Source organism: Platalea leucorodia (genome assembly GCF_965183815.1).
Source record: "Platalea leucorodia genome assembly, chromosome: 4".
NCBI lineage: Eukaryota > Metazoa > Chordata > Aves > Pelecaniformes > Threskiornithidae > Platalea > Platalea leucorodia.
The window spans coordinates 64,950,812-64,978,330 of record NC_138826.1 but is presented as its reverse complement, the minus strand read 5'-3'; the positions used below and the strand labels follow the sequence as shown (position 1 = coordinate 64,978,330).

The 27,519-nt window shown below is 40.4% G+C and overlaps 1 protein-coding gene across 2 annotated transcripts in view; it reads left to right on the top strand.

The window, feature by feature from the left end:
* KIAA1549 overlaps nt 1-27,519 on the top strand; it is a 146,688-nt gene that overhangs the window by 62,463 nt on the left and 56,706 nt on the right. For both annotated transcript variants that reach the window (XM_082308072.1, XM_082308071.1), the window contains exons 2-6: nt 6,718-9,447; nt 10,969-11,057; nt 16,930-17,107; nt 18,627-18,754; nt 20,170-20,353. In XM_082308072.1, coding sequence (XP_082164198.1) covers nt 6,718-9,447; nt 10,969-11,057; nt 16,930-17,107; nt 18,627-18,754; nt 20,170-20,353 — 3,309 coding nt within the window. The remainder of the gene's footprint in view (nt 1-6,717; nt 9,448-10,968; nt 11,058-16,929; nt 17,108-18,626; nt 18,755-20,169; nt 20,354-27,519) is intronic.

The window sequence follows — 27,519 nt, the reverse complement described above, 5'->3', positions numbered from 1 at the left end:
AAAAAGGTTCACTTGCGCTGCGAGGTTTTTCCTCTCTTTAGTGCAAAACAGAATGTGTTACAGTGATATTAAATAAAGAGAAGCTCTGGGGTTTTTTTTCTTTTAAACTACCATTTACTGTAAACTTCTACAGGGTCGTGTTGTGCCTCAGCAGTGGATGTGTTAGGAAGATTCCCGGATCAGAACATAGATTGCAGATTTTCTGATGAGGTGTTCCATTGGCCATGCAGTGGAAGTTGGGATCCCAGACTGTCTACAGCTCTTTAACATGATGGTTACCAGCAGAAGAGTCCTAAAGAAGTTTTGAGGGTTTTTTTTAATGTTGGATAAAGAGGAAAATGTAAATGCTAGTGCCTGCTATTATAGGTCCATTGGTATTGGTTTTCAAATGCAGTACTCGGTGAGGAGTGTCATGTGTTTTTTGACTCGGATGTGAAATGCAGTTAGACTGCCTTCTACTAAACCTCTTTCTTTATAAAGTCTTCATCAACTCTGCTGGCAAGCGACCAAGGGTTTATCTTTGCCCCTTCCTTTTGTGCTTTGGTGTATCTTTTCTCCTCATTCAGAGATGGAAGCTTGTGCTCATTTGCTGCTCAGGAGGGGAGTTTCTTGTATACTTGCACCTGGGCAGCAGCTGAGCCACATCTGTTTGCGTGTGGATGAAGAATGACTTCAAGATGTTCCTCTTCTTTCTTGGCTATGTATTGAAACATGAAGTGTGCAAAAGCGAGCGTGCGTGTACATAGGCACTCACTTTGCATGCTTCCTATTAACACTATTTGTCTCTTAATGTAACTTCTTCTATTTGTTATGAAACTTTATCTTCAACTGCGGTGCAAAAGAGTGCTGAGACAGCATAAATTTGTTTATTTCTTTACTGTCTCTCTCTTTTAGCCTTTCAGGTGGTACAAGCAGCATAACTAGTTAAAATTCCTAAGTGCAGGTGGTAAATGGTGAGAGATATTCTTGATCTTTTACAATAAGAAAATGATCATCTTTGAGAAACAGCTGTTAGGACTCCAGATTATTTGTGTCCCTTGCACAGCCTAAGCACGAGCTGCCCTGAGGGAGCATGGGGCCTGTGTGCAGCGTGTGCTCCGGGGAGCAGAACCTTCCAAAAGCTGCCCAGAGCCCTGCAGAGAAGCTGGGAGCTGGAGGTGGGGAAGGGAGGAACGGTGCAGGCTCCCATCCCCTCCTCTCCCTGGCTTTTGTGTGCCAGGGGTGATTACTGTCACTGTTCAATCCATGCTTACTGCCTCCCAGAGAAGAAAGCAGACAACTTTGCAGCTGCACATGCTTCTGTGACTGGTAATTTCCTACAAGCCAGACACCTAAGAAATTTAGAGGCTTACACAAAAGAACTGTGTAAATTTTTTGCAATGACCTAATGCGTACAAACTCTTTTTGATGGAAGCTGAACTAAATGCTGTTAAATAAATTAGAAAGTTAAGTGTTAAGCCGTATAAGGAAGAGTTATGATTTTTTTTCAGGTACATTTGCATCTGTCATTCTCTCTACCCTTGGGTGGTCTCATCCTCTGCTATGCTATTATTTCAATTTCTTTCTTTCTCTTTCTCAAAGAAAAAGGTAAATAAAAAGAATGTTGTTAAAAGCTTCCCTTAAATGTGATGTGCTACTCTACCCCATAGTCAGGGAGCCACTAAAGTGGTGAATATTCCTAGTGAGTTCATAGCTATAATTTTAATAATTTGGGAACTTTAATAATTTGGGAACTGTTGTTATCTAGTTAGTTAATGGGAATTTTCCTATAGTATTTGGAATGTATGTGGCAGCAGTTGCCTCTCTACCTAAAATGCCTCAGTTTGAAACAACGGGCAGCAATAAAAGCAATTTTTCTCCTTGCCTGAACAATAAAGGTACTAAAATTTAATGTTGTAGATCATTGTGTTAGTGCACAGAAGATCTTTTTTTTTTTTAAGCGATGTATGTTTTGAACTGGTTTGCTGCTAGTCTGCTGGCACTTTCTGATGTTTGCAAACTTTATTAGTCATTACTTAGTTTCTCAAAAATACTAGAGCAAAAATTACCAGTTCTATTCTCAAGGTTTAATTTTACCACAAGTAAAGACTTCTCTGTTGCATTTGTTGTCGTCATGCTTATACCTATCATCTATAATTCATAATACCTATCATAATTTATAACATTATTATATATTATATATAATTTATATAATGTGTATTATATATAATTTTTATATATTATATATTATTTCTTTATAATATATATTATTATATTCTTATATATTCTCTTCATAATATAAGAAATTACCGACATTTCAGTAGATACTGATATTCGTGTAGTGTACAATTGCCACATTTTAATAGCAGAGTGCATAAAAGTGATGCAACTGTTTTGAAGTCACATGAGACATCAGTGGCAGAGGTGAGATTACATCTTGGATCCTGCATTTAAAAATATATGTAAGTATATTATAAATAAATGAAATATGAAAATAGGCAAACATATGAATATATGCAGATGTTACAAATATATATTTGAAAAATCATCCTTTTTTACTTTATAATAGAGTATAGAACAGGCATTACTTTTCAGCACTGCAGCTACAGGAAGGATGAAAACTACATCCCTCTAATTGCTTTCTGGAAAAATGACTAGTCTAGTTCCTGGTTTATGAACACACATAATTTTCTGGCAAGCCGACACGGTATATTTTTGTCACCAAAGAAGTCTATAGACTGCAGCAGTCCTTTGCTGTAGTCATGGGAAAGTGCTGTGCTGGGCCCTTCCCGAATTCACACAAGTCTGTGCCAGCGTTAATGGTGCACAGCCGTGCTTCTGTAAATACGGATTTGGCCGTTGAAGGGGTCGTTGTGTTCAGTGGCAGGTTTCGTTACTTGTGAGTTTCGTTCTGGATCTTACCGCTTTTGGGTGGCGGCAGAAGCAGCACAGTTCATCACCCCAAGCCCATCAGCACATTTCCTATGCTGTCACTCCTCCCGTGTCTGAATGTCGTTGCCTGAGCGGGGGCGTTGTGCTGGTGCCATCTGTGCCTCCCGTGGCCCCTGCCACAGGTGCTCTCCTTTCCTCCCCTTTGCTGTAGCTGGGGATCACAGCTTTGCTTCCTAAGCTATCTATTCTTTTCCATAATGTTATCAGCTTGGCGAAGTTTGGCTTGTCTGATTGTCATCCTGTCACCGTTGCCTAGCTCAACGGCAGTACAGTTGCTGGGCGGTGAAACCGTCGCCCAACAACAGCAGCTGTGCAAACAAACAAGTCAGCATTGATATTCATCAATAGCTTTGTGCGGTCGTGGCATTGAGATACACCAGAACATGTGCAGTCTGTCTGCTTTCTTTGTCCCACGGTAAAGCCTGATCGGCTGCTCCGCGCGGATGAGGGCGTGATTGTCGTGCCGTGGTCTGCCTTCCCCTCCTTCCCTTTTTCCTTGGCTTTTCCTTCCTCTTTGTGGGCTGTCTGGCTGCTCCCGCGCACATCTGCCGCGCGTCCCATCTGCTCTCCGTGAGAGGTGCGCACGCTTCTGACAAGCAGTATTCACGTAGTACGCTGTTCTTCTGGAGACGACAGAAAATCGTAATTTGTATTATTAATGGCATGTCACTAATGCTCCCTGCTTCTGAAACGCTAAGCAAAGCAAATAGCGTGGCACATTGGCTTGCGAACTTGATGATGAGTTGTTGTTTCAAAATCATATATGCACAAGCGAATTTTTCCCACTCCACTAACCTCAAGTAACAATGCTCTTATCTTGTCTTATAGCTTGTAACTTTTTCAAGACGTGGTGTGTTTTCCTTAAAAAAATGAAACACCTTTTTCAGAAGTTGTGTTCTTTCCTTCCTGGAGTCAGTGTCAAGATTCTTTAAGAGGCACAGGTGTGTGATAAAATTGTTACGTCTTTCAAGGAAAAAAATATTAGCAGACTGTCAAGAAAAAACTAATTCTAAAGTCAGAATGAATTTAAAGCTAAGGTTGCCCTTGCCTCTTACGCAGGTCTGTTGGACAGCTTATGGTGGTGCAAGTAACTCTTCAGAACACCTTTCTGTGGCGTGCAGTCACTCCCAGCGGGATCTCCCCTTGTGACAGCTCCCCCATCAAACTGAACAAAGATAAAGGGAGCTCTCTGTGGGTGAAGGAAGAAGATGATACACAGCATAGGCATGTGTAGGCAGTGAAACGGTTTCGTTTATGGAATCACCTCTAACTTTTGGTCAAAGATTTGTGGAGATACGTGATCAAAAGTGCAGTTACTAATTAGTATGTGTTCACCTTTGCCAGTCATGTTAACAGTCATGCGTAGCAATTCCACGTTTACCACGCTTACTGTGTTGAAGCTAACACAGCTGCCTTGCGTTACTGCTGCAGGGATTTACAGCATGAAGCCGTGATGAACAAGAACAACTTTCTCTGTTAGCATGTTTGCCTGCAATTTGGAATTCACTGTAAGCAAGCGCTAGGTGTCCGAAGTGTGACCAAGGTGGACAGGATTTTACAGGGCTGGCTAAAAGGAATTGTGCATACGTCTAGGGAGAGAAGTGGTTCATTTTGGCAGTGTTTGTTTCATAGCCTTGTAAGTCTTTTCCCTCAGTAACTCCCCGCTTACTCAAAATGTGACAAAGAGAAAAATAAAGGCTGGAAGCCTAAGTCAAAGGAAGGACTGAGGCTAGGGAGACTTTTAGTGAGGAGAAAACATTGAGTGGCTTTTGGTGAGCAACTGGGGCTGGCTCAGGGTCCATGTTTCGGTTCCATGCTTGCTAGAAACTGCTCTGTCTGTTACCCACATTAACTGCTTGTGGAAGCTGTTATTCCATGGTGGCTGCACTGTGCTGTGTTCAAACAGCTGACCTCCATGGAAGAAGTCAAGGATGACTTGTATATTTGTCTTGCATACCTTTGACAAGAGTGTACCTGTTTTTTTTTCTTTTCTTTTTTTTTTTTTTTTTCTGCCCGAGAGCATTATGTAAGGCGGTATATTTTGTCATCACACTGCAACTAAGCATCATAAAGCTAGCAATGCCTACAGTGAGTTGCAGGAGGAGAAAATGGATTGGGACTACTTGAGAGAATAGTATCTGCTATGCTGCAAAACATTGTGTATGGGATCTGTAAAATAAAGTATATGATCACAGCCCTCCTATTTTATTAGGTGTGATTAGTGGTATTAGCTCTGTGCACTAGTTCTTGTAATTGTGCTTTTCAAATCAGCAGCTTCAAAATTTATCAAGTTGGTATGTCAGTGCTTGAAAACTTGTGTCAAGGAATTTAGCAAATAGACCAGGGAGGAGGGGATGATTAGAGCAGTTTATCACCTTGGGAAAGTGTTGTTAGACTGATAACAGCGGGTAGCAGATAGGCGAGCTATTCCTGCAAGATCTACCATGGGTTACTGAGTTCAAGGCATCCTCCAAAGGGTTACAAATGTAGTTATGGTTGAGCAGTGTACTGTATCACCATCCGGCACTTTATACTGGGTATGCTGATTTTTATTTTAAACTGATCCCTGGTGGTTTAACTAAATGGGATCTCCTTCACTCCCCGCCCCCCCCCCCCCCCCCCCCCCCCGCCTTTTTAATGTGTGTTGTCAGTAGGTTTGAGCAGCACTGTGTGGACATTCCCATATGAAAACAGGATGATCAGGTGGGATAGATAATTTAAGGATAAAGCCTTTGTGTGTGTCCTTGAAAAATATCCTGCGGCAATTTTCTGTGATTTCCTTTAATATTCAGCTCTGAAGGCTGCTAATCCAGTCTTGACATTTCAGAAAAGTACTCAAGGAATAATCAACCTTTTCTCTGCAAAACGCATCCATGGTTGGAAAAGCTTATGTGCAGATCTTCTCTGTAACACAAGAACACTTCTGTGAGAGAGGAGGAATTATAGTCAAGTTATGCAAATTATATACATATATGATTTTTGCAAGTATTTTGTTAAAATATCTGGTGAATTCCTAGCTTTTTCTCCTTCGCGTTTGGACCCGGCTATTACTACTTGAATTCTGCAAACTGGAGCATTGTGTAATGAAGCAATTTGTCACTGGCTGCTACAAGACCAGAAGTTAAATGAATGGCTGACAATGTAAGCGTAACTACTGGACATGTTACTTAGCAAATTCTTGTAGTTGATATCAGGTCCACATTTGCCTTACCTAAAGGGAACCCCTCTTCATCTCTCATAAGTGTTGCTCATTTCTGATATGAGAGGGAGGATCCGGTCCTTGAAACAGAACAGATCTGCTAGTGAGCCTAATATTAAGAAATAATAAAACCGGAGGAAATTAAGTGATACTAAAAGAAAGCAGAAGACCTAAAGTTAGGCGAAATTTTTCCGTGCGTTGTTCCTTGTTACCCTTTTTGGTTTGTTTACTTTGTGAGACCATTAGCTGCCATGCGGTGTAGCCTTGTATAGGTAAGAGGGAGCCACTTTCTGTCCTTCTGTAGGGCTCAGTGGAGCGCTGCTGTAGAGAGATGAGTAGGTGCCGAGCGAGAGGAGCTCGTGTTGTCCTGCTCATTTCCAGGGAATGGAGTTTCACAGGGAATCTCATTGTTTGCGCTGGCTCGCTCATGGAGGTTTGTCACAGACTGAGAGGTTTTGTCTCAGCCCTTGAATTCTGGGCAGTTGTCTCCAGAAATACTGCGTGTGAGGTTTGCTCATTGCGATCTAACTACTTGTGCTAATCTGGTGTGTTTTGGTTTTTGTTTTTCTCTCTCCCTCTTTATTTAGATGAGAGATCCTCGGAGCAGCAAAATTTTTCCTTTTTCTCAATGGACTCAAAGGCGCACCAAAGCATATCAGGCAGCAGGACACAAATGGCCTTAGCAAAAAGTACTTTGGAGTCCCAAGAAAGTAATTTCCTTCAAACGGATTTATCATCAGTTACCACTCCCTTTGATGTGACTTTGTTTAACCGAGAAGAAATGGTCAGGATTTCAGGAGGGAGAAGTACGCCGTTGGTAGATGTCTCTGTAACAAGCAATGAAGCATTCTTAAGTGACGATGAATTTATTAGCTCATTCCCAAAGGCACAGTGGACTCCTCCACTGAAGTCTTTTGCAGTTTTAACAGATCATCACTCAGTTAATACAGTAGAGCCACCAGGAGAAACGTTAGAAACTGTGTTGCTAACACCTTCATTATCTGTCCTTTTTTCACCATATGATATCTCAAAAACAGCACAGCAAAAGACTCCGTTGAGCGCTGTCCCTGAACGCAGTAACGCTCTTACAGAATTGAAGCCTTTTGTACCAGATAGTGAAATGCTAACTGCAAGCAGAGACTTGCCGTTGTACCCTCCAAATACAGCTATTTATTTCACTTCCATTCCTTCAGAGGCAGGAGTTGCAGTGCGGGAAAACATAAATGCAAGTTTAACAGCTCTGCCTTCTGGGGCTGCTTCAGAAGGTTTGCCTCTTCATCTCAAGCTGCTGGATAAAAACAGCCGTGTGGCCCCAGATGCCACAGCACAGAGTGCAGACCTGTATGGTGACATTTACGCCTATGCGAGCAGGCCTCTCAGTCTAAGGACCTACCCCACTCCAAGCATTCCCTGGGCCGTGCCGGCTTCAGCAGCCAGTGCTGAGCCTGCTCTGTTTCCAGTTAGTCTTCCACTTGCGTCTTTCCCGCTTCACTCGGCTGCCATTTCCACGGACTCTAATACGGTTCCTAATGCCAGCCTGTTTACACACGAATTCTCTGGTACAACACCAAATTTGCCTGCTGGTTCGGAAATACCAAGTCAATCAGAGCTTGTTAGTGAGCTCACGAGTCCAGTGCCTTTCACGAGATCATACAGTTCTTGTCTGTATTGTGACTCAGTTTCGCTTCTGCCAGAAGCAGGCTTTTCCCCAGAACATGATGTGGGCTCAGGCGATTATGTTGAAACTTTGTCCATCAAAGCCTCTGAAGTACAAGGCATAACTCCATTTACAACTATAATTGCTGATGGGTATGAATTAGAGGAGCCTACACCCGAGATTTTCGATACATTTTTTCCATCAAGACCAGTTGTTTCATTTTCTTCAAGATTTGCAGAAATGCCCGATTCAAGCGTGTTTTTATTAAGCGCTACAGACACTGTCCTTAACAACACAACACCTATAACAGTTTCTCCTTCTTACCATCAGCTCCCTGGACGAACATCCCTGAACATCTCTCTTGCCCAGTTTTCCCTCCCTGTTCTGGAAACAGTTTCGTTGACACCAAGCACTCGTGTAGAGCTGCCTGATGCCACCACCGTTCTGTTTGATTCTACCTTCATCCCGAGTGAGCTGGTAGCGTCATTTGCAGTCAGTCATATGACTTCGCTGGAGTTGCCAGAATTAATGCCATCAGAATCTGTGGTTTTGCTTGACAAGACATCTGCAAGGGAAGAACTGTCTTCAAATATTTTAGATTTTCCATCCAGTCTTTTATCAACACCATTTCTTATTGAACCTAGCTCCTTGTCTTTAACATCGGCCATGCTAAATTCTTACTCTGTCATGGGAAGTGATTTATCAACATTCTTACCTCAGACCTTGTTTACTGGGACATCAGTACTTTCTGAGGATGTTTCCAGCTGGGAGTTAACTACCACTGTCAGCTCTGCCACTGACACTGAGGTTTCTCAGTTCCTTCTTGGCCAAACATCATACTTTTATTCAAATGCATCCTCTGTTCCAGGTGCACGTGTTCCTGAAATAACGCTGTCATCAGATTTTCACTCTGAGTCGTCGGTGTTTCTGGAAGCACCCTCAGTATTGCCAGCGGGCTCTGAAGTTGTCTTTACCTCAGCTGTTACAGGAGCTACCTCTCAGTTGGAGCCTTCACTCTCTGCCTCTCGCTCCGTGGTTCCTACCCTGGTGCTGCCCGCTTCTGACACCCAGTCTGATACCAGCAGCATCTTGCTCAACAAAACAAATCTGATCTCTTTGTTTACTACCTTTCCGGCAACTCCTGTCTTAAATGTATCTTCATCTCTGCTCTCAACTGCGCCGGCTTCTGATGAGGATATTGGTGCTACAGTTACCCCCACGCTGCTTTTAACATCTCGCAGCGAGGGCGGTGCCCAGACAGCCCTTCCTCCCGCAGACCCTGACAACCTGACGTCACGTGCCGACACCAGCAGCGTGATGCCCTTTCCGACAGCATCTCTCTCTGTGGCCATGTCGTTTGCTCCCGCGCAGTTTCCTCCGACTTCTAGCCCTCCCACTGGATACGAAGTTCCAGCAGGAAGCAGTGTAACTGCTGGTCCTGATGCATCAGCTGCTCCCACCACTGTCCCCACGACCACTGCCACCAGTGCCACGGGCAGCCATGGCACGACTGCTGCAGGCAGCCTGGGGACGTTCTCCTCCACCCCTCTGGCGACCACTACTCCATCTGAACCGGTGGTCGTAACCTCTGCCGTGACCACTACCAGGCAACCCTACGTCTGCGACATCACGGTTCCTGATGCTTACTTAGTCACTGCGGGTAAGATATTCCTCATGTTTTTGTTTTTTCAGAAGCCACTGTAACGTGATGCCCTAGCTAAATTGCAGGTGTTGAATTCGCTAAGCGAACCTGTCAAAGAAATATGGTGTAAATTTAGACAAACAGCTGTAAAAGCATTGATTTATCATTTACTCTTGAAAATAACAGAATTCACTTGAACAAAGTCCGTTGTGATAGTGAGTTACATATACATTACGCTGCACAGAGAATGAAATTGTCTTCTAAAATTGCTGATGCGTATATACAAGTATACTGAATCAGAGGTTGCTTTATCGTTTCATGGGTTATAAATGAATGTTACTGTCATGGTATCGTTCTGCCAAACTGTTAAATGTTCTGACTGAGTAAGTTTCTCCTTTCAGTTGTTGCTGCTGTTCGTAAAAAAAAAAAAAAAAAAAAAAAAAAAAAAAAAAAAAAACCTGCATGTGAGGTAATGTTGTAATATGAAAGAGGAGAGTTGGTTTAAAAAAAGTTTGGATTTCGTTACCATTTTTATAATTTTACCGTACTAGCTTATGTTTATATTTTCCTTCCTCCCATACTTACTTCAATTGGATTTGGTGTGTTTGTAACCAGAAAAAGTGACATTAGTGTGTTTCAAAATTAATTGTCTCAGCATCTGTGTTTGCTTTTTTGGTGTTTTCCTACCTCTTCCTAGCTTGTTAACAAAACAATACCAGCGAGCTAATCCAGAGCAGCTGCAGAAGTGCTGCATGTTCTGTGGTAAGCAACACATTTTGCCCTTAAGATTTACTTGTAATATGTAAAGCAGAATGAGCATAATCTCATCCTCCAGATATGAAGGTGAGCTGGCTATGCTGGTGACGAGGCAGATTTTTTTTTTTTTTTAACCTGTAATTTGAGTAGTTTTGTAGGCAAGTTACTGATGGAAAGGATGACAACACGACACTTCTCAGTTCTTTCCTTGACTATAGTCACAGTCTCAAGCGGGACTGTAAGAGACATGACATCCATAGGGATGTGGGGGTTTTTTAAAGCAGTTTCTTACTCGATGGATATCCCTTTCAGTAATCAATGTCAAGTTTGTTTACTTTTTATTCAAGAGAAAAGTATATGCATATTTTCTGTGGCTTTTTTCTGACCTCATCTGCATTCCATGCATTGCCTACAAAACTTTAACTGCCTTATGACAGCAGGCTCGTTGTGCACAGGTCCGACAATGTGCTGCGACTTTCAGATCCAATTTGAATGCCTCGGTGGCTCTTTAGAAGATTCGTTTACTAGAATGCTAAAGACATTAGATATGCGAAAAGAAAATGAGAGAGAGAAAGTAAACCTGGAGTTCCTTAAACCATTTGTACAGTCACTTTTTAGGATACAGTCATACCTTTACCTGTTTCCTTGTCCATCGTCTATCTGTTTGATGCAGTTGATCTCATTGCTTGCTTTTTCACGCATTGCACAATTGAAAATGCAGCTTTGCAACAAAGCCCAGGAGATGAAGCTAAAATGTATTTACTGACTGACATTAATTTCCAGTGCTGGCCCGAAGAGCTGTTCTACAAAATGTCAGTGAATCGATCAGAGAAGTGCTCAGAGTTCAGTTCAGGCGATCGGTAGAGCTAGAGGTAAGTGGTATGAAGTGGGTACAAGTACTCTTTGACCAAGATAATACGATAGTGGTTTTAGTTCACAGGCTAGAATGGTGGTTTAAAAACAATCTATGTGGTACTATATCGAGAGAAGTTTATTCTAACTTAAATATTAGTCATGTTTTTTTTTTTTTATTAACGTGAATATGACATCAGCTTTTCTACTTTTAGAATGTCATCATTTTCTAGGCTAGACCTTTCTTGGTTTTGCCAGAAGTGAGCAAGCAGTGCCCAGCCTCTACTGCTCACCTCCTTTGACTGGTGAATTGAAACTGAACTGAAAAGCTTCTACCCTTCGAAATACCTGTTAAAAAGTTTTGTTTTTTTCTGCTAGCTGTTTATATACTTAGCACCTTAAATGAAACAAAGCCTTCTGCATAACCTTGTGGTATTTTATGTTGTAAGTGAGGCCATCAACACTTGCAGGGCAAGTGGCGGAATCCCAAATGCAGGATTTGGCAGAAGAAAAAGGCAGGGGAAAAAAATTCAGGTGTGCAATGGTAAGATGCTATTTTTAAGCCTTCAAATAGGTGTGACTCCTGTCCTTCCCCCAGTCACAGAGCGAGGAATTGTTGTGCTCTTGTGTTTTGTGTTTTTTTTGGGTTTTTTTGTGTGGGTTTTTTTTTTTTTTTTTTTTTTTTTTTTTGGAATCTTCCTCTGCTTTGATGTTCAAGGAATCATCTTTGAACAATATTTCCATGTTGTTTCCTAACCTCAAAGTGAGTGTCTGGTTGAGATGAGATTTAAAGGCTCTATTCCACTCCTCTGTCTCAAACCCTCTGTCTGAGAGGAAAAGACTGTAGAGGGGTACCTTTTGTTGTATAATCAGATACTTCAATACTGGGGACAAAATGAAATCTTTCAATGGAATTAACTGGTGTGGGTGCAGGTTCAGCTACACTTGCAATTTTTCATGTCTACCCAGCACCACATTATCTTATTTTTTCCAGTCTATGATCTCATTTTCATTACAAAGTTTACTTAAATAGCAGTTTGAATTTTCAACATAACTTGAGTTTCTCCATGCACAGAATCCCTTGGTGCCTCTAACTTCTGCTCACTGATCTGTGTGGGGAAACAGTGTTTTGACAGCTCCTGCCGTAATCACTGCACTCAGTAATTAAACAAACCCTGTCTGATGTTTGAGAATATACCTCTCTACTACCCAGTCAAGACAGGAGTGTTACGTATTTCTGCCAAACTTCAGCCACAGTGAGCTGCCACTATAAATTATGTTTAGTTTAGGTCCTTTTAGCAATACCCACCCATAAGCTTTTTAGGTTTTTTTGTAAAGAAGAGATTTTTCTTCTGGTTTGTGAATTATACCTTCAGATTGTGCAAACTGACATAGTCAAGTAGAAGTCAAAAGTTGATGATGATAGAACTATGCTAGTTTTCAGTGACCTTATACGCCTCAGTAATATGGAAGCGCTTACCCTCTTAATAGTAACAGCAGTAAGACAAAATCTATTGCTAACTATTTGAAGGTTGATTGGAGCCAACATTTGATATCTTGCTGCTTTATATTTCTGCCCTTTAAATTCCTTCCTTTCAGGCCTACTATTGCCTTGTAAAGCTCTCAATAGGATATTGTGGCCCTAAGGGTGCTCAGAAGCAACTGCTTTTATAAATAATGCAGTTAGTCCAGCTTCATTCTTTGCAAGTTCTTTTTTATCAAAAGGAGAAAACATCTCTGTGGAATCAGTTATGCTTATTTTATGCTAGAATGCTGCTATCATATGTGTTCTCTTAGTGATGCCTTGGGTGTGAGTTTTGCACTAAAAATAATCACTAGCAAATGTCTTCACCTCTAACAGTGAAGTATTAACAAAACTGTTATTTTAAATAAAGAGCTGTCTATAGTATCAGCATGTTTAATGGTGATATAATACAAATTTTTAAACAGAATTTATATATATTGCTAAACTTAATTAATCAAACAGACCCGACTTTTGTTAGTCGAGAGTACCCAGGAACCGTCTGTATGGTTGCAAGTTACGGTAAAGCACTGCACTTCTCTAAGCTGCTTTTTTACTATGTCTCCTATTACTGCTCACAGATGTTGTTCCCTTGCTGTGATGTAATGCACAGTAAATCAGGAGACAGTCTTACTAAATTTAACTTGGTAATAATGTATGCTTTAAAAATAATATCCATGGCAACGATGGATATAACTGCTGCTCACTTTAAGTACAAACCAAGTTTAACACTGAAAGGAGAATTAAAACTTTTTTTTCAACTTTTTCAGTTGAAACTTGGGTCTCTGCTTTTTTTATTATTTCAAACATTCTGAGTTGTTGAAGTGGAAAAAAAAAAAAGGCAGCCTTGAATCCTGTCTAATGAAAAAAACTCGTCATTTTTTTCCTAGCAAAAGTCCTTACAGCAAAGTGAGAATAACCTAAATTTTTAAAGTTCTTTCCAGTTGGTCTCAATGTATTGCATCTGCAAAAGAATAAGACTCTATTGTTTGAATACGAGTAATTTTTGTCAACTTTCTCTAATGTAAACCTTATGACCCTTGGGTAAGATCTGTTACACAGTGTTCCCTTGACTTAGCTTTGTTGCACTGGGGCGCGAAATAAAATAGTGTTGGCAGTGACGCGCTGCCAGGACCCCTGGTGCCATTAAGTTCATGCCAACAGGAAGAAGCTTTTTGCCAGCCTCATTTGTGCTTGGAAATTTTATCATGCAGTATAACGTATACCTCAGCCACTTTGTTGCTGTATTTAATGCGGGTTTTGGGGCATGTCCTTAGCCTATTGGTTTCTATAATCCAAAATTAGTAAACCTTTGCCTTCACAGTAAGGAGATCAGTTCATTGTCAGGCAGTTAAGTGCTTCTTTCAAAGATGCCACCTTGTGGACTTGTGCTGGCTTCATCGCTACTCACTGCTGCTGAAATTCTGGCTGGTTACCATTTAGGTGTGTAAAAACAGTGAGAGAATCATTGCCTTAGGATCCTAATGTGCATAGAAGCAGAAGCTTTGTTTCATTTTTAAGACCTGTGAGCCTTTGTAGCCCATCTTCAGGAAGTTAAACGCTCTCTGGAGGCTCTTTACAGGATGCTTAATAAGGTGATGGAGAGGAAATCGGTTGTTTATGCTTTCTGCCAGATGTTTACACAGCATAATACTGTGGAGTGTAGGCATGGATTAGATTGTAGCAAAGGTCCGTCTAACCAAATATTTTAGTGGACAATAATCAATAGCAAATGCTTAGGGAAGATAATAAGGAACAGAGTAAGCATACAATGATGTTTTCCCCAAATACTCTTCTAGCCTGCAGTAAATCAAGGTCTGAAAACTTTCTGTACTAGAAGTGCTCTCTCTTTTGAGGGTAGCTTTGAATGAGATAGGTTGTGTCCTGGAAATAGCGGAGTTGGATTAGCCATCGCACTTTGGAGAAGGGATAGCTCAACTTGAGGTGTTGTAAGGGTTCTCTGCTCCTACTGAAGGTTTCTGCTTTTGCTGTGGGAATGGCTCCAAAGTGCACGTGGAGTTTTGCGTGCTTCTCTGTCTCTCTGACCCAAAGTGTTAAGATAAGAAATTCGTGCTTGTTTACTTTAATAGGTGGTACTCTAAAATGTGGTGGTTCAGCTAGCTAATTTGTTAGCATCTAACTGTCCTGGCAGTAGAGGTGAGACCTCCATGAGGAGGGTTAGATGGATGGATGGGTTTGTGAAGCGTTAGAGCTGTGCCAAGAGGAGCTACTCTCATTCATGAATCAAGAGTCATGAGCTGTGCTCATCTGTCCTAGACAGATTTGCAAACTTCTCTGTGAATTAGCTTGTAGACAGCATCATGCTGGCATGGCTATATTATTTCTGTCATCTGAATTAGGCTGTAGAGAGCTAAGTCTAGACAATCCTGCAATATCTCAAACAGAAATAGCTATTGTTTTGACCTGTAGTTGTTCTAATCTACCTACCTCAAATTTACACTTGAAAGTTTTTTGTTTTTCAAATTCTTCAAATTTCAAACTCCATTCTTCTGGAGTTGCTGTTGCTCTTCTGCAGTGAAGCACAAAAGAGAAACAGTGTTAGCTGCTAAGACGAAAAAGTCGATGCAAGATTTCAGGGGGATATTTGGGGTAGGTTGCTTTCATTGCATCTATGGTGCACTGCAACAGGTCAGAGAATGGAGACAGCTGAGTTAGTTATCAGAGGCTTGTTTTCTTGTCTGAAATGCCTAACTCGAGTGCATAAGTATATGCTGGCTACACTAGGCCTCTCTTCCTCAGCATATATTGCTTTAGAAATCACCAGCAAATTGTCACCGAGATTTGTAATTCTAATTCCTCTTTTTCTTGCCTTTTAAGCTGTCCCCTTTGCAAGTAATGGGCAACTTTCTTTTGGCATGTCTTACCCATTATAACTGCTGTTTCCATTTGACAAACTGAAGCTGCAGAGATCATTTAATCCTGAGATAAAAGGATAAAATTTCAGATAAGAGGAACTAAAAAGAGCTGTGCATATTATTCATATCAAACAAATTTGAGTTCTATGGGTCTAAATCCATTTAAAATAAAAGCTGGATGCTGCATATATTTGTGGACTAAGAAGGAAGAAAGGAATAATGAGCAGCATAGATTTTTTTTTTTTTTCTCTTTTATTTCCTTCTGCTACTGAGGTAGTTTCTTCTGGTGAAGGTAATCTCTTTGAAATGCACATGTTTTAGAGGACAGGAAAGAGCTGCTTGCTGTCTCATCTAAACAGCAATTGCCATCACTTTACACTGTTGCAGAAATACCAGTAAGGAACATGTGGGTCACAATTTAAGTAGCACTGTGCTTTTCCAACAGGCTGATCCTGAAGTTGAGGATATTTAACATGTCCCTTCACCAGCACAAAGCCTGCAAGGTGCTAGCACATCTTCATCTAAGAGGTGCACATCTATCAGAGCTTTTGGGTCTCTGGTTTAGATGATTTACTTATTTGTGAGGCCATCATGTTGGACATCTCAAAATATTTTAGTGTGACTGCGTCAAGCAAATAAAGCAAACTGGGGGAGTAAACCAAAGAGGAAAAAAATGATGCTGGGGAAGCAGGTGTCCTTGACATTGAGAGAGTTTCTCTGAAGGAGAGAAGAAACTACAATATGTTTAAATAAATAAAAGCCTTCAGTTTGTTTTTACTTAGGTGACAGAGAAATGGTGGATAAGAGTGTCTGCATGGAAACATTCACCTAGGTTTATATTTAACTTACAATCTCATTTCTTTTACACGATGACTAAGGCTCCTCAGGGTTTTTTAAGAAGACTCAAAGTCAGGAGATGAATTGGAAGAAGAAAATTTTAAGTGTGGTAACTGCTGAAATAAGCAGAAAGAAACGTTCTCTGGAAGAAAGCATTCTTGAGTGTGAAAATTATATCCATAAAACACAGGTTGTGCCTATTTTGCTTCTTGCATATCACATGTGAACAGTACAGGATGTATTTGCTAGGCACTATATGACTGAAATGCAGAAGCTATGCAAGCTGTTCAGTAAGTAAGCAGCAATTGTGTATGGGAACTCTTATGTACTCCAGGGGAATGCAGGCGAGGGGAAGTGCTACTATGCTGGGATGTGATAAATCAAGAAGCGTTGAGATTGGTGTGTTGTACTAAAGACATTCTAGTAGGTGCACCTAGCACAGGGGCGTTGCCTCTCTGATGGGCTGGAGCAGAGGCTGCAAGGCACAGCACTATCAGAGTGTTTATGCTTCTGCTCTCTCTTTGAAAAATAAAGATTGCATTTTCGTACTTCTTGATGATGTGGCTTTGAAATGTGTGAGACTATGTAGGTCTAAAGTGTTGCCAAATTTCACATTGAAGATTTTTTTTTTTTAAATTTCATTTTCTTTTTTTGTAGGTTTATAAAGTTTCCCCCAAATTTGCTTTCTTGGTGACCTCAGGTCCTTTTGTTTACACGGCAGTAGCTGTCATAAATGTGCTTGTGAACAGCAGTCTTCTTCGTGGTGAGGCCCCCGTGATCCTCTCACTGCATCCTTCTTTCACTGTGCCAGATAACAGATTCCAAGTTCAGACAGGTGAGTTCTTCCTGACACGAAGAGGAGGAGATGTAGCTTTGTATTGATTCACACTCCTTGACTTGTGATTAAGCATGCAAGGTCGAGTCAAAACCCTGTGTTCTACTGCTGTGAATCTTAATTCTTGGTTGTTAGTGAAATACTTGCCGGATCCGTGGTTGAGAGATAATAAATTGTAAACAGTTAACCCCATAATTTCATGATTTTTTTTCAGGAAAATATTTTTGGCACATTGCAAAATAGGCATGCTCTTTTTCTTGCTTCAAAAGGTGAGAAGAGAGAAAAATTTCTGTGAAACTTACTCATAAAATCACAGTGCAGCTACTTTATAATGCTTGAGTCAAGTTTCAAATTATGTTTACCTTGAATGTTCTTTTTTAGAATTCTCATAGTGTAGGAGAATTGGTGAGCAGGAGGATTGATTGCTCATGTATACTGTGAGCAGGACGATTGCTCATGTAGTATTCAGCTTTCCGTGGCTGCTGTATGACAACTGTTTATGTGAAGTCCATGACTACTAATAATTTAAAGTAAAATATTACCTACGTAATAGATTTTGAGAGTCGGTGGTATCATTTAAGATCATCTTCAGGCACTATTTGCATAACAAAACCACCTGCCTGGTAGGTTGATTGTGTAATGAGGTAGTGACAGGGATTGAGCATATAGGCAAAGAGTTAATGAATGTCAAACGTGCTTTTGTTCAGGTATGTTTCATGTGTTGTTTCTGCTCTGTTAATGACTGTATGGTAAGACATCACTTTAGTTGTGCAGGTGTGATGTCTGTTTCCACTGCTTAACATAGTTATATAGATAGACAGTAGACGTATTTTCTGTTCTTGAACCTTGTATAACATTGCTATTAGGGTCTGTAACCTAATTATAGCATTTCTTTGGGTAAGACCGTATCAGGAAATCCACAGATGTGCATGTAGTTAAGGTCTGTGTGCCTGCTCACATTCTTCTATGCTCACTCTTTCTCTCTTGTGAAAGACTTTAAGGTGTATGTATCTAGATTTAAAAGACTGTGTGCTAATTAAGTGTTTTGAAAGTGTTAGACTGATATTAATGTGTATTAGTGGAGCCAATATGTGGTCTTTTAGACAAGCTAAATGCTATATTTCAGTCTACAAGAAAAAGAGATTTGTTGCTTTTTTCCCTTAAGATTTTCATTGATCTGTTGGGTACTAAGGATTTCAGTGTGGCTGACTCGGTGTTCAACTCCTGCAAAATTAGCCACATGTATGTAGAGAAGGTCTTTCAGTATGCAAGAGGCAACAGTGGGTATTTTGTCACTAATATCTTCTGGTAATCTAATTACTGCGGAAACACATATTAATGAGCAGAGAATCTACTGCACCAACACAAAATGTATTTCTACTGTATTGTTACCCAGTGTTTCACTGAATATATCGTGAATTCCGTGAAAAAGTGATAGCCCTGTGGATTCTCTGGTTCACTTTGTTCTCTCTCATGGAAATACTTGTCTGTAGGAATAATGTGTACCCTTTGCCTGCAGTGCTTCAGTTTGTGCCTCGAAACGTGGATGTTGGGTTCTGCAACTTTAGCCAGCGCATTGAGAAAGGGCTGACAATGGCCTTCATGGAAGTGAGCAAACACCAGGAGTTCTACAACTTTACTGTGCAGGTAAGAAGATTAGCATGTTTTGTGTCGGTCCCTTTTTCTCCTCACCTTTTGGTTGTCCTGTGTTTCATCCAGCCAATAAAATGAGTTCGGTATTCATTGGCTGCCACTTGCCATCTAGATCATGTAGAACTATGAGGCTTTGTCATGAAGTCAGGATTTTTTTTCCCGTACAAAATAATATGGCACCACACATCCCTCTGGTTTCAAGCTTTTTGAAAAAATGATCCAAGATGATGATTTATATCCAAAAGTATTATTGAATCTAATAGGGTTTATACGTTTTCATATAAAGGCTGCCCCAACCCTTATCAAAGTCATTCCCATCAGATTTTACTATTACAGAGTAGGGTTAGAATGTTTTTGTTGGAAGACAACTTTCATGTCTTATTGCCACTCAGGGGATCCTGTTAGGGAATATAGGACTTACATGAGCTCTGCCATTATGTGAGCAAACATTCTAGTTGCTTCTGAGGTCTAGAAATACTTACAGCAGTACATGATGTCTGTGGCAGCTGCTACTGGAACTTCACATATGAAATGTATTGCATATGTGCTGGGTACTGAATCACGTAGCAGACCTTAAAACTCCCTGGAAAGTCAGTAATTCAACTTAATGACACCAACTCCCTCTCCTGTCTGAATTCTTAAATTTAGTCTAGCTTTGTTGTAATACCAAAATTAGTAAAAATTTTACCGTGTTATTTAACTGGCACCATAAATGGCCATCTGTGGTACCCTAAAATAAAATGATAGCAGGAAAAATGCCATAAACTCTATAATACCTAAAATACTATATAGTATATATAGTGAAGTACTCAGAACTGTACAAGTGAATGACACAATGTGACTGGATAGACTGAAGACAGAACATGCAAAACAATTTCTTGGACTATCAGCTTAGCAAACTTTTAGTTTAAATACTTCCTTACTGTCTGGAAGAGGTTTGTCTACATGAACACAGTTGCTGTGTACATTGGTGCCAAAATAAGGCTTCTAACCAGTGGTACTATCTGAGCGTACACAGTGCAGGAGGGAGAACGTCCATTTTCAGAATGTTTCTTTGCCGTGGTCTCTTCCTGTCTGTTCCACACAGTTTGGTATTCATCTAAGGTTTCTTTATCTTTATTTTGCTGATTGTCTCTCTAGGTGGCCTTTTTCATAATTTCCTGGACTGTAGCTTTCAGATCAGATTCTGGATTATGATTGACCTTAAAGGATAACTCTTAGAAGAGGAAATCATATGTAACTTTGCCTCCTCTGAGACTCGACAGGCTGAATCGATCTGGAATAGATGTTTCTCTGTTTTGATGTGAACTGCCCCCCTGCCATATTAGGAAAAAAAAATTCTGTCAAGAAAGGAATGGAAATGCCAGTGATTTGATTTTGCTGACCCTGTTTCAATCTTGTCTTTTCAGATACTGAATATAACTCTGAGGAGGGCTGGAGTGGCGTTTCGGCAAGGCCCCGTGAGCATTGTTTTTGCCATCCAAGATAGATATGGTTTTCTAAATGGGTCCAAAGTCAGTGAGCAGCTAAGAAACTTATCCGTGGTGGAGTTCAGCTTCTATCTGGGCTTCCCTGTACAGCAAATTGCCGAACGTGAGTACTTGCTGTTTGCCAAGACTGCAAAATACTTTTTTTTTTAGTATTTTTTCCTTTCTATACCATTTTAAAGTAGTTTTGTGCATAAGTGATAATGCAGCTTCAAATACTACCTAACTCGTATCATGAATTCTGCAGAGCAAATCCATGCCCCTCACTGCTCACATACTGCATTTCAGTGTTAAAGCAGCTTGTTGCTTTTTTCATCATCCTTTCCTCTTGCACTGGGCCAGTTGTGGTTAACCTGGGCTCGTTAGTCCTTTGGTGTCCAGATTTAAAAAAAAAAAAAAGTCACTTCAATCAATATTGCTGTGAAGTGCAATCCAAGGTGTGTCTCTTGTGGTTATGTCTACGGGGGTCTTTGCTGCTTCTCAGCAGGGTTTACTACCTTGAGCTTTGTGTTGCACTTAACTGTGTCTCTGACTTCTAGAAAGCCTGGGACGCTGGCAACATAAGCTTATATTTGCCTGTGTAGTCTGTCTGGATTATCTGTTAGTCTGCAGCAGTGCTTTTTTGAGTAATGTTATCTTTTAAGGTATTGCCTTTTAAGCCTATCTCTCACTTCTTGTGTACAACTTGCATTGCAAGTCATTTTTTTCAGTCCATGGCCATCCTAAACTTAGATTAATGGGAACTGCCTGCACAGCAGAGTTTTCTTGACACTCAGCCTTGACAACTGATGTTTGGTTAGATTTTTCAGGTGACCTCAGTCTCATAAATAAGCCAAGTTTTTAAATTCAACAATTAACCTCATACACTAATGGATTGTTCATGACAGAAATGACTCATGAACGTAAGCAAGATCATGAGAGAACAGTACTTGTCTTTCCCCCCGGTAGGTGTTACTGTTAACTCAGTCAATTAATTCCTCTCTTCTCTTATTTCATTGTGTTTTCGAATGCAGATTTCTAATTTACAGAGTTATTTTTGTGAGCTATATAGGTGCATAACATCTGACACAGTGATACTTGCTATAGAGTTAAATGTCTAGTGGAAAATCAGGCCTAATGGCAGCTGCTGTTCATTATACAGCTGTGCAGTAGTATGTCAATGAAGATACTGTAAAGAAAGTGATTGTCAGCAGAAGTTGTTCTCTATAACACCTTTAAATCTATATAAGATGACTGCACAGGAAACTTTCCCAATGGCTAGAAGTAGTTTAAATGTACTGATTTTTTGAAACTCTTAATTTTTCAGCATTTTTGAACCCTCTGCTCCCACAGTTAATTAAAAAAATGTACGAAGTTGTCGACTCATTTCCTTTAAACATTTCTGCTCTTATTTGGTCTCACACAGATTGTACCTCTGCAGTGGTAGCTGTATTTAATTGAGCCAGGACCAAAAGCATTGAGAATCCCTGTCCACAGATGACTAGCATTTCTTGTGTTCCTTGTGAGGCCACAGAACTTCTCAGGTTGCAGGCCGTGGTCTTTATCTCACTGAATTCAAATTAAATGTTGCTCTTGCCTTGATTGCTTGAAAGACATTTCTCTTTACTCTGCATAGTCTCTTTTGCACCTTTGCCCTAGAGTTTATTACTTTTAGTCTCTTGGGTAATATTTTCAGGGTCGTGGGGCTTTTTTTTTCTGTGATGTATGCACATCTGGTCCTGCAGTTTTTAGTTTTGTCCACATATTCTGGAGTGATATTTGTAATGAATTTGCAGGTTGCCCTTTGCTGAGAATCCATCTTCTGGATTGTACAATGGAGCTACAGTGCAATTAAATGATAACAGAATTTCTACCAAGGCAGATACATCCTGAAAGACAGGCTGGTCATAGAGGAAAAACATTCCTATTAAATATGCATGTACACTGTTCTCCTTATTTTGCTTTCCTGATGGTACTTGGGAAATTTGAAGGTAATTTCTTTAGTGCTCATAGCAGGAGCTCTCCCTGTGTTACCTGCATGCTTATAGCGCCTGGACAGTGGGGCTGATTCCTGGCCAACACCGGTGGAGCTCTGGGATAGCTCACATGTTAATGAGAAAGGCGTGCAAAGTGGAATGAGTGAGGAGGTCAGGCAGTGCCTTTGGAAAAAGGTCCCACTAGGATTTCTCCTTTTTTCCTGACTACTCCGAGGATTTGCAATGAAGTCATGCAGTTGTCGGCTGTTACGGCCTGGCAAATTTAGCCTCTGTTAGTACACTGGCATGTCCCAGCCTGTGGGTGAGGTATTTCTATGACTTTGTTTCCGAAGCTTCAGGAATTGTTTGTTCCTGTTGGCAATCCTACACAAGTACGCCAACAGTGTGGTAATTTCATTCCTGCAAATTCCAGCACAAGCCTCTAGACTTCAAACACAAAATAATTATTCTTCCTCCCCTCACATCCACTAAATCTTCCAAACACTACTGAACCTCAAATCCTTAAATCATCAGTCCTCCCTTCATGTAGGAAGACAGACTATCTCATCAGTGGTGACTAAGTCCATCATGATACACACTTTATTCCCACACTCCCGTATTTGGAACTCTTGAAAAATGCTGTTACTTTGGTGCGCATACCCAGTAGCGGGAATGATGGCAGCCAAACAAGCTATGTATATATACACCCTTGCCTTCAATGACTCCACCTAACTGCTGCCATAGTTTATTGAATGAATGTTGCCAACAGAGCAGAGCACTTGTCTGAGAGAGCTTAGCCAGAGTTTGGTGGTGGTGGTGTCTCTTAGTTTGTTTGACAGAGAAATTTTGAAGACTACCTTCAAATTTGTCTAGACTGAGTTTTCAAAACTTTTAATTTTGAATTAAAATAAATAAAATAAAATACATGCAATAAGTCAAATTAGAATAACTATATAAAATTTCAATGTAGTAATTCCGAATTTTTAGGAAACATGAGATCTTACCACATTTTGCAATGTAGAAAACATGAGATTTTGGTGGATATGGTGGCCTAAATCAAGGAGCATCTTGTCAGCATTTGACTTGCGTGTTGCTAGAAGATTGAGCCCACTGCAGGACAGCTCATTTTGATGTGAACTTGTCTAGTTTGGTCTCAGTAGTGCTTTGGCACATTTGTAGTCACTGTTTTGGAACACCAGACATGGTGCCATTTGATAAGTCAGCAAAGTGGGAACACAGTTTCTCAGCTTGTTAGAACTATGGGTCCGTCTGTCAGCAGGCGTAATAATGAATGTAGCTCATACACTTAGGTAAGCGAGGCAACCACACTCGGTTATTTTTAGCTGTTTCTACAGTTTCTTGCACTGTTGCTGTGACTGTATTTTGAGCCAAAGGATTTTAGATCTTCAGTATTCAGAGCCAGAAATCATGTCCAAAGGCTCAGCAGCGTTGGGCAGATCCTTCTTGAGGCATCTTATTCAGCAGTCTGCTGGGGATGACCAACAGCCAGATCCTCAAAGCTGCTTTGGCAGGAAGGTGTCTGAATGCTTTTGTTTTCTAGGCCCTGAACTCTCTGCTTTCATGCTGTCCCTCGGTCTACAGAGGAGTCGTAGCAGGGAAGGTGTTGTGAAGGTCTTCCTTGGATAGGCAGCTGCTTTGCTTTATGCAAATTAATATGCAACCTCTGCTTTTCAGTGTGAATTTGGGGGGGGGGAATTTTGGATATTTATATATTTACATATAAACAACTTAAATATGTTATTGTTTATATGTAAATATGAAATGTTCCTTGCCATGCTGTTCTCTGCCATTTGTGCCTTAGTTATCAGGCATGGTAACAGTTAATACTCTTGGTAGTGACTTTTCCCCCCTCCCCCCCCCCCCCCCCCCCGAGGGCTCTATATATGATTTTGTAAGTTTTACAGTCTGCATCTGAAGAAAAAGAACTGATTTGTAGGTGAGCTGAGCTGTTGGGGTTGAAGTTGATTCATACTGAGGAAAACCTAGTTCTGTAATATCCCTGTATCTCAACACAGTTAAGTGAAATGAGACCTTGCCTTCGATATCCCGAATATGAGCCTTGTTTGAAGGAATGTATTTGTTCCCTGCAGTACATCATTAACAACAGGAATTTTTGTCAGCTTTTTCCACTCATTTAGAGTCAGGGTCAGTAATGAAAGTTGTTAGTTTGACAGAAGGGACTCTTCTATGCAGGGATAGGGCTGTTGGAGTGGTCAAGCCTGGCAACTTCCAGGCTTTTCTTTCTTTCCCCCACAGACTTCTAGGTGACTTCAGCAACATGCTTACATTCAAATATTCAGTTTACACCTTCCTGCATGCTTATTTTGTGTTGTCCACCTTACATCTCACGTTTTAGATTGTAAACTGGTTAGATGGTCATGAACTACATGTGAGCAGAAAGAAAACAAAGTCTAGTCACAACTTTTGGGTGCTAGTTCATTAAAAACAATAGGAAGGAATATATTTGTATCTCTTTATTGTTGGAAGATTTCTCTGAGGACAGGCAAAGGCTCGCTGTGGACTAGATGAGGAATATTGGCCTTCATGGACTTACCCTGCATAAATATCTTTATTTTTGTTATGACTTTAAATAGAGAGAGTTTTCTTGGGACTTGCTATTTTTTTAGTGCCATAAGTAGCACGTTGATGGGTGGCATCTATTTCAGGTATCTTGGAGATGTTGCGAGGCCAATAGAATAATATAAAATCGTATGATACAGTCCAAAGACTGCAGAAATATTTGGCAATTTTGGATGGATTTTAGATCAGACTTTTAACAGATACAGTGTGTTAATATTGCCCGCACCTCAATATTTGCATGGACTCTTATTTTTCAGTTGATGCCTTCTCATTCCAAATACTGCGTTCCCTCCATCCTTTCTATTACTGTTCCTTCATTTATCAGAAATAGGAACAATCAATATGGTACTGGTTCTATCCTGCATGGTCCCACATGTCTCTGTATGAGAGGAGAGGGTCAGAGAAATCCTTGTTGGAGCATCTGGCGAAGGCCATGTTGCCCGAGTGGTGTGCTTCAGACTGCTGTCAAGAGGTTTCTGGGTGACTAGGTGACCCTTTGCCTTTTCAGTCAGCGTTGAATCAATGCTGTTACGCGGTATGGTGCTTCAGGGCTGCGTGTTAGAATCTTCTAATGATGATAGCATCTACTTCATTAATGCATCTGTAGTCATTAGCAGACCAGCTGCAATCTAACTAATAATTGCATTTTGTCTATCCACCTTCCCCCTCAGAATAACAATCAGTCTGTGCTGTTTTTAATCGTTAGTTCCAGGGGGCATCAGGAATCTTGCATATATGATCTTGCTGCCGTGCTGAGACTGCCGCTGAGCTCAGGATCTGGCCACGTGTGTTGGTGAGACACTTGAGTGACCTATGGAATAAGAGTTGGAGCCTGGATTTTCTGACTTCTAAGCATGGTCTCAGTTGCAGAAGTGTTCATCATTTCATGCATTCTTCATCAGGTTTTAGAACCCAGCCTTAGCTGCCAATGATCACGGCACCTCTTCCTGTTCAATTTCAAGACTTTCTGCTCAAGTTGTTTTATTTTTAAATTTCATTAATTCCGTGAAAAGTTTAAGTGAATAGTCATCCAGCAATTTGCATAAATTAAATCATTTTCAAGTACTAATTAGAAAAAGCGTGAAGAGCACATTAAGTATTGAGGCAAAACATGATTTTGGTTTAAAAAGAAAAAACTCACAACTGCCAGCAGTTCAAAGTTTCATGGCCATTGGAAGGTTTTTGATTTTCTTATCTTGCTCTTTCCATGCTTTGGAAAAACAACAGATGCTGTTCAGTTTATGCTTTTTTTGTTCAGGTTGTATTTCTAAATTGAAGTAAACAATTGCATGACCAGAGTAAATAGAACTCCAATCTAAAAGCTACAATCAGAAGAATCGGGTAGCAGGATGCCAAAAATAAATGTTTGTTTAAAGGGACTGTGAGGTGCTTTTTGTGTGTCTGAGAGTTTTGGAAATGTGATGCATCCTGGTCAGTGTATAGAGGGCCAATGTGTCCTGTTCAGAATAAAGCACCATATTTTGATACCCTTCTGAACAGTAAGTCAAGAGGTACCTCCCATGTGGTTCTCTTGAACCTAATGGTGCTATTATTGAGATAAAGGTGGAATAACAAAATTTTCATATTTTTCCCATAGGAGTGTGTATAAATCAGTGAAAATAAAAGGTACAAGATAACTAGTAATTCTTTTGCTCTTGCCTTAACAAAAAAATAAGTTTTTTAAGGGGCAAAAGAATCAGTTTTAGGTACACTGACAGAGGTCAGCTACTCTACAAATCATTGCATAAGTAAATTAGAAAAATGGTAATTTTCTGTTTCTCCGAAACATGCAGTAGTGGCAAACTATTCTACAACTGAAGACAGGACATCTTTACTCTAAATTGATCTAGCATGGACCAGGTCATTTGATTGTTATGTGCTGCATTCTTTCTATCCATGAAATGGTTTAAAAATTAACCTTTGTATAATGCTTAGCAACTGCATCTGGATTAAATATTTTGAGAAAGTTAAGACCCTTCCTTTTCCTTATTGCCATAGTGAAGCTTATGGCTTCCCTTGAGGAAACTGTTGGCCCAGCCCCCATCTTCACTTCTTTCCCAACATGTCTTTACTGCTCTCCAGTGGAAACCTTGGGAAAAATCTTATCCCTACTGAAGTCGGTGGAATTAGACTTCATTTACTTCACTAGGGCAAGGATTTCATTCTGGAGCAGAGCTTTTTTGGAAGAATTGAGAAATTAAGAAAGCTTGGAGCCGACCAGACAAACACAAAAGCCATGAGATTTGTCTACAGCAATGTTTCTACATGCATTTATTTATTTATTTGTGATTTTTGTAAAAAAGAAAAAAAAAATCAAGGTAGTGGTTTTTTAAATGCTTCCCCCTGCACAAGTCTGGAACACAGATCAGATATGTTTAGTTTTTTGCTTTACATTTAGTGTTTCCATATAGTTTCTGCTTCAGAGAAGGTCTTATTTTCATTCTGAGAAACTCATGAGTTGCCTCATTGCCCTTTGAGCAAAAGCCCGATCCTGCAGCTAGCTCAGTAAGAGTCACAGTTCAGACAGTGAGCTTCTAAATTTCTAGGAGCGATTACCTCGGTACAGCAGCTTGAAATCTTTCAGGTAATAAATCTGACTGCTTCAGTTAGCTTCTTTTTGTTCAGAGACAAACTGGGGAGTGTATGTTCGGAGCACTTTCCTTACCGTTGTGTCTGCATAGCCTCAGGAGCAGTAATATGTCCGTGTAAATAAGAT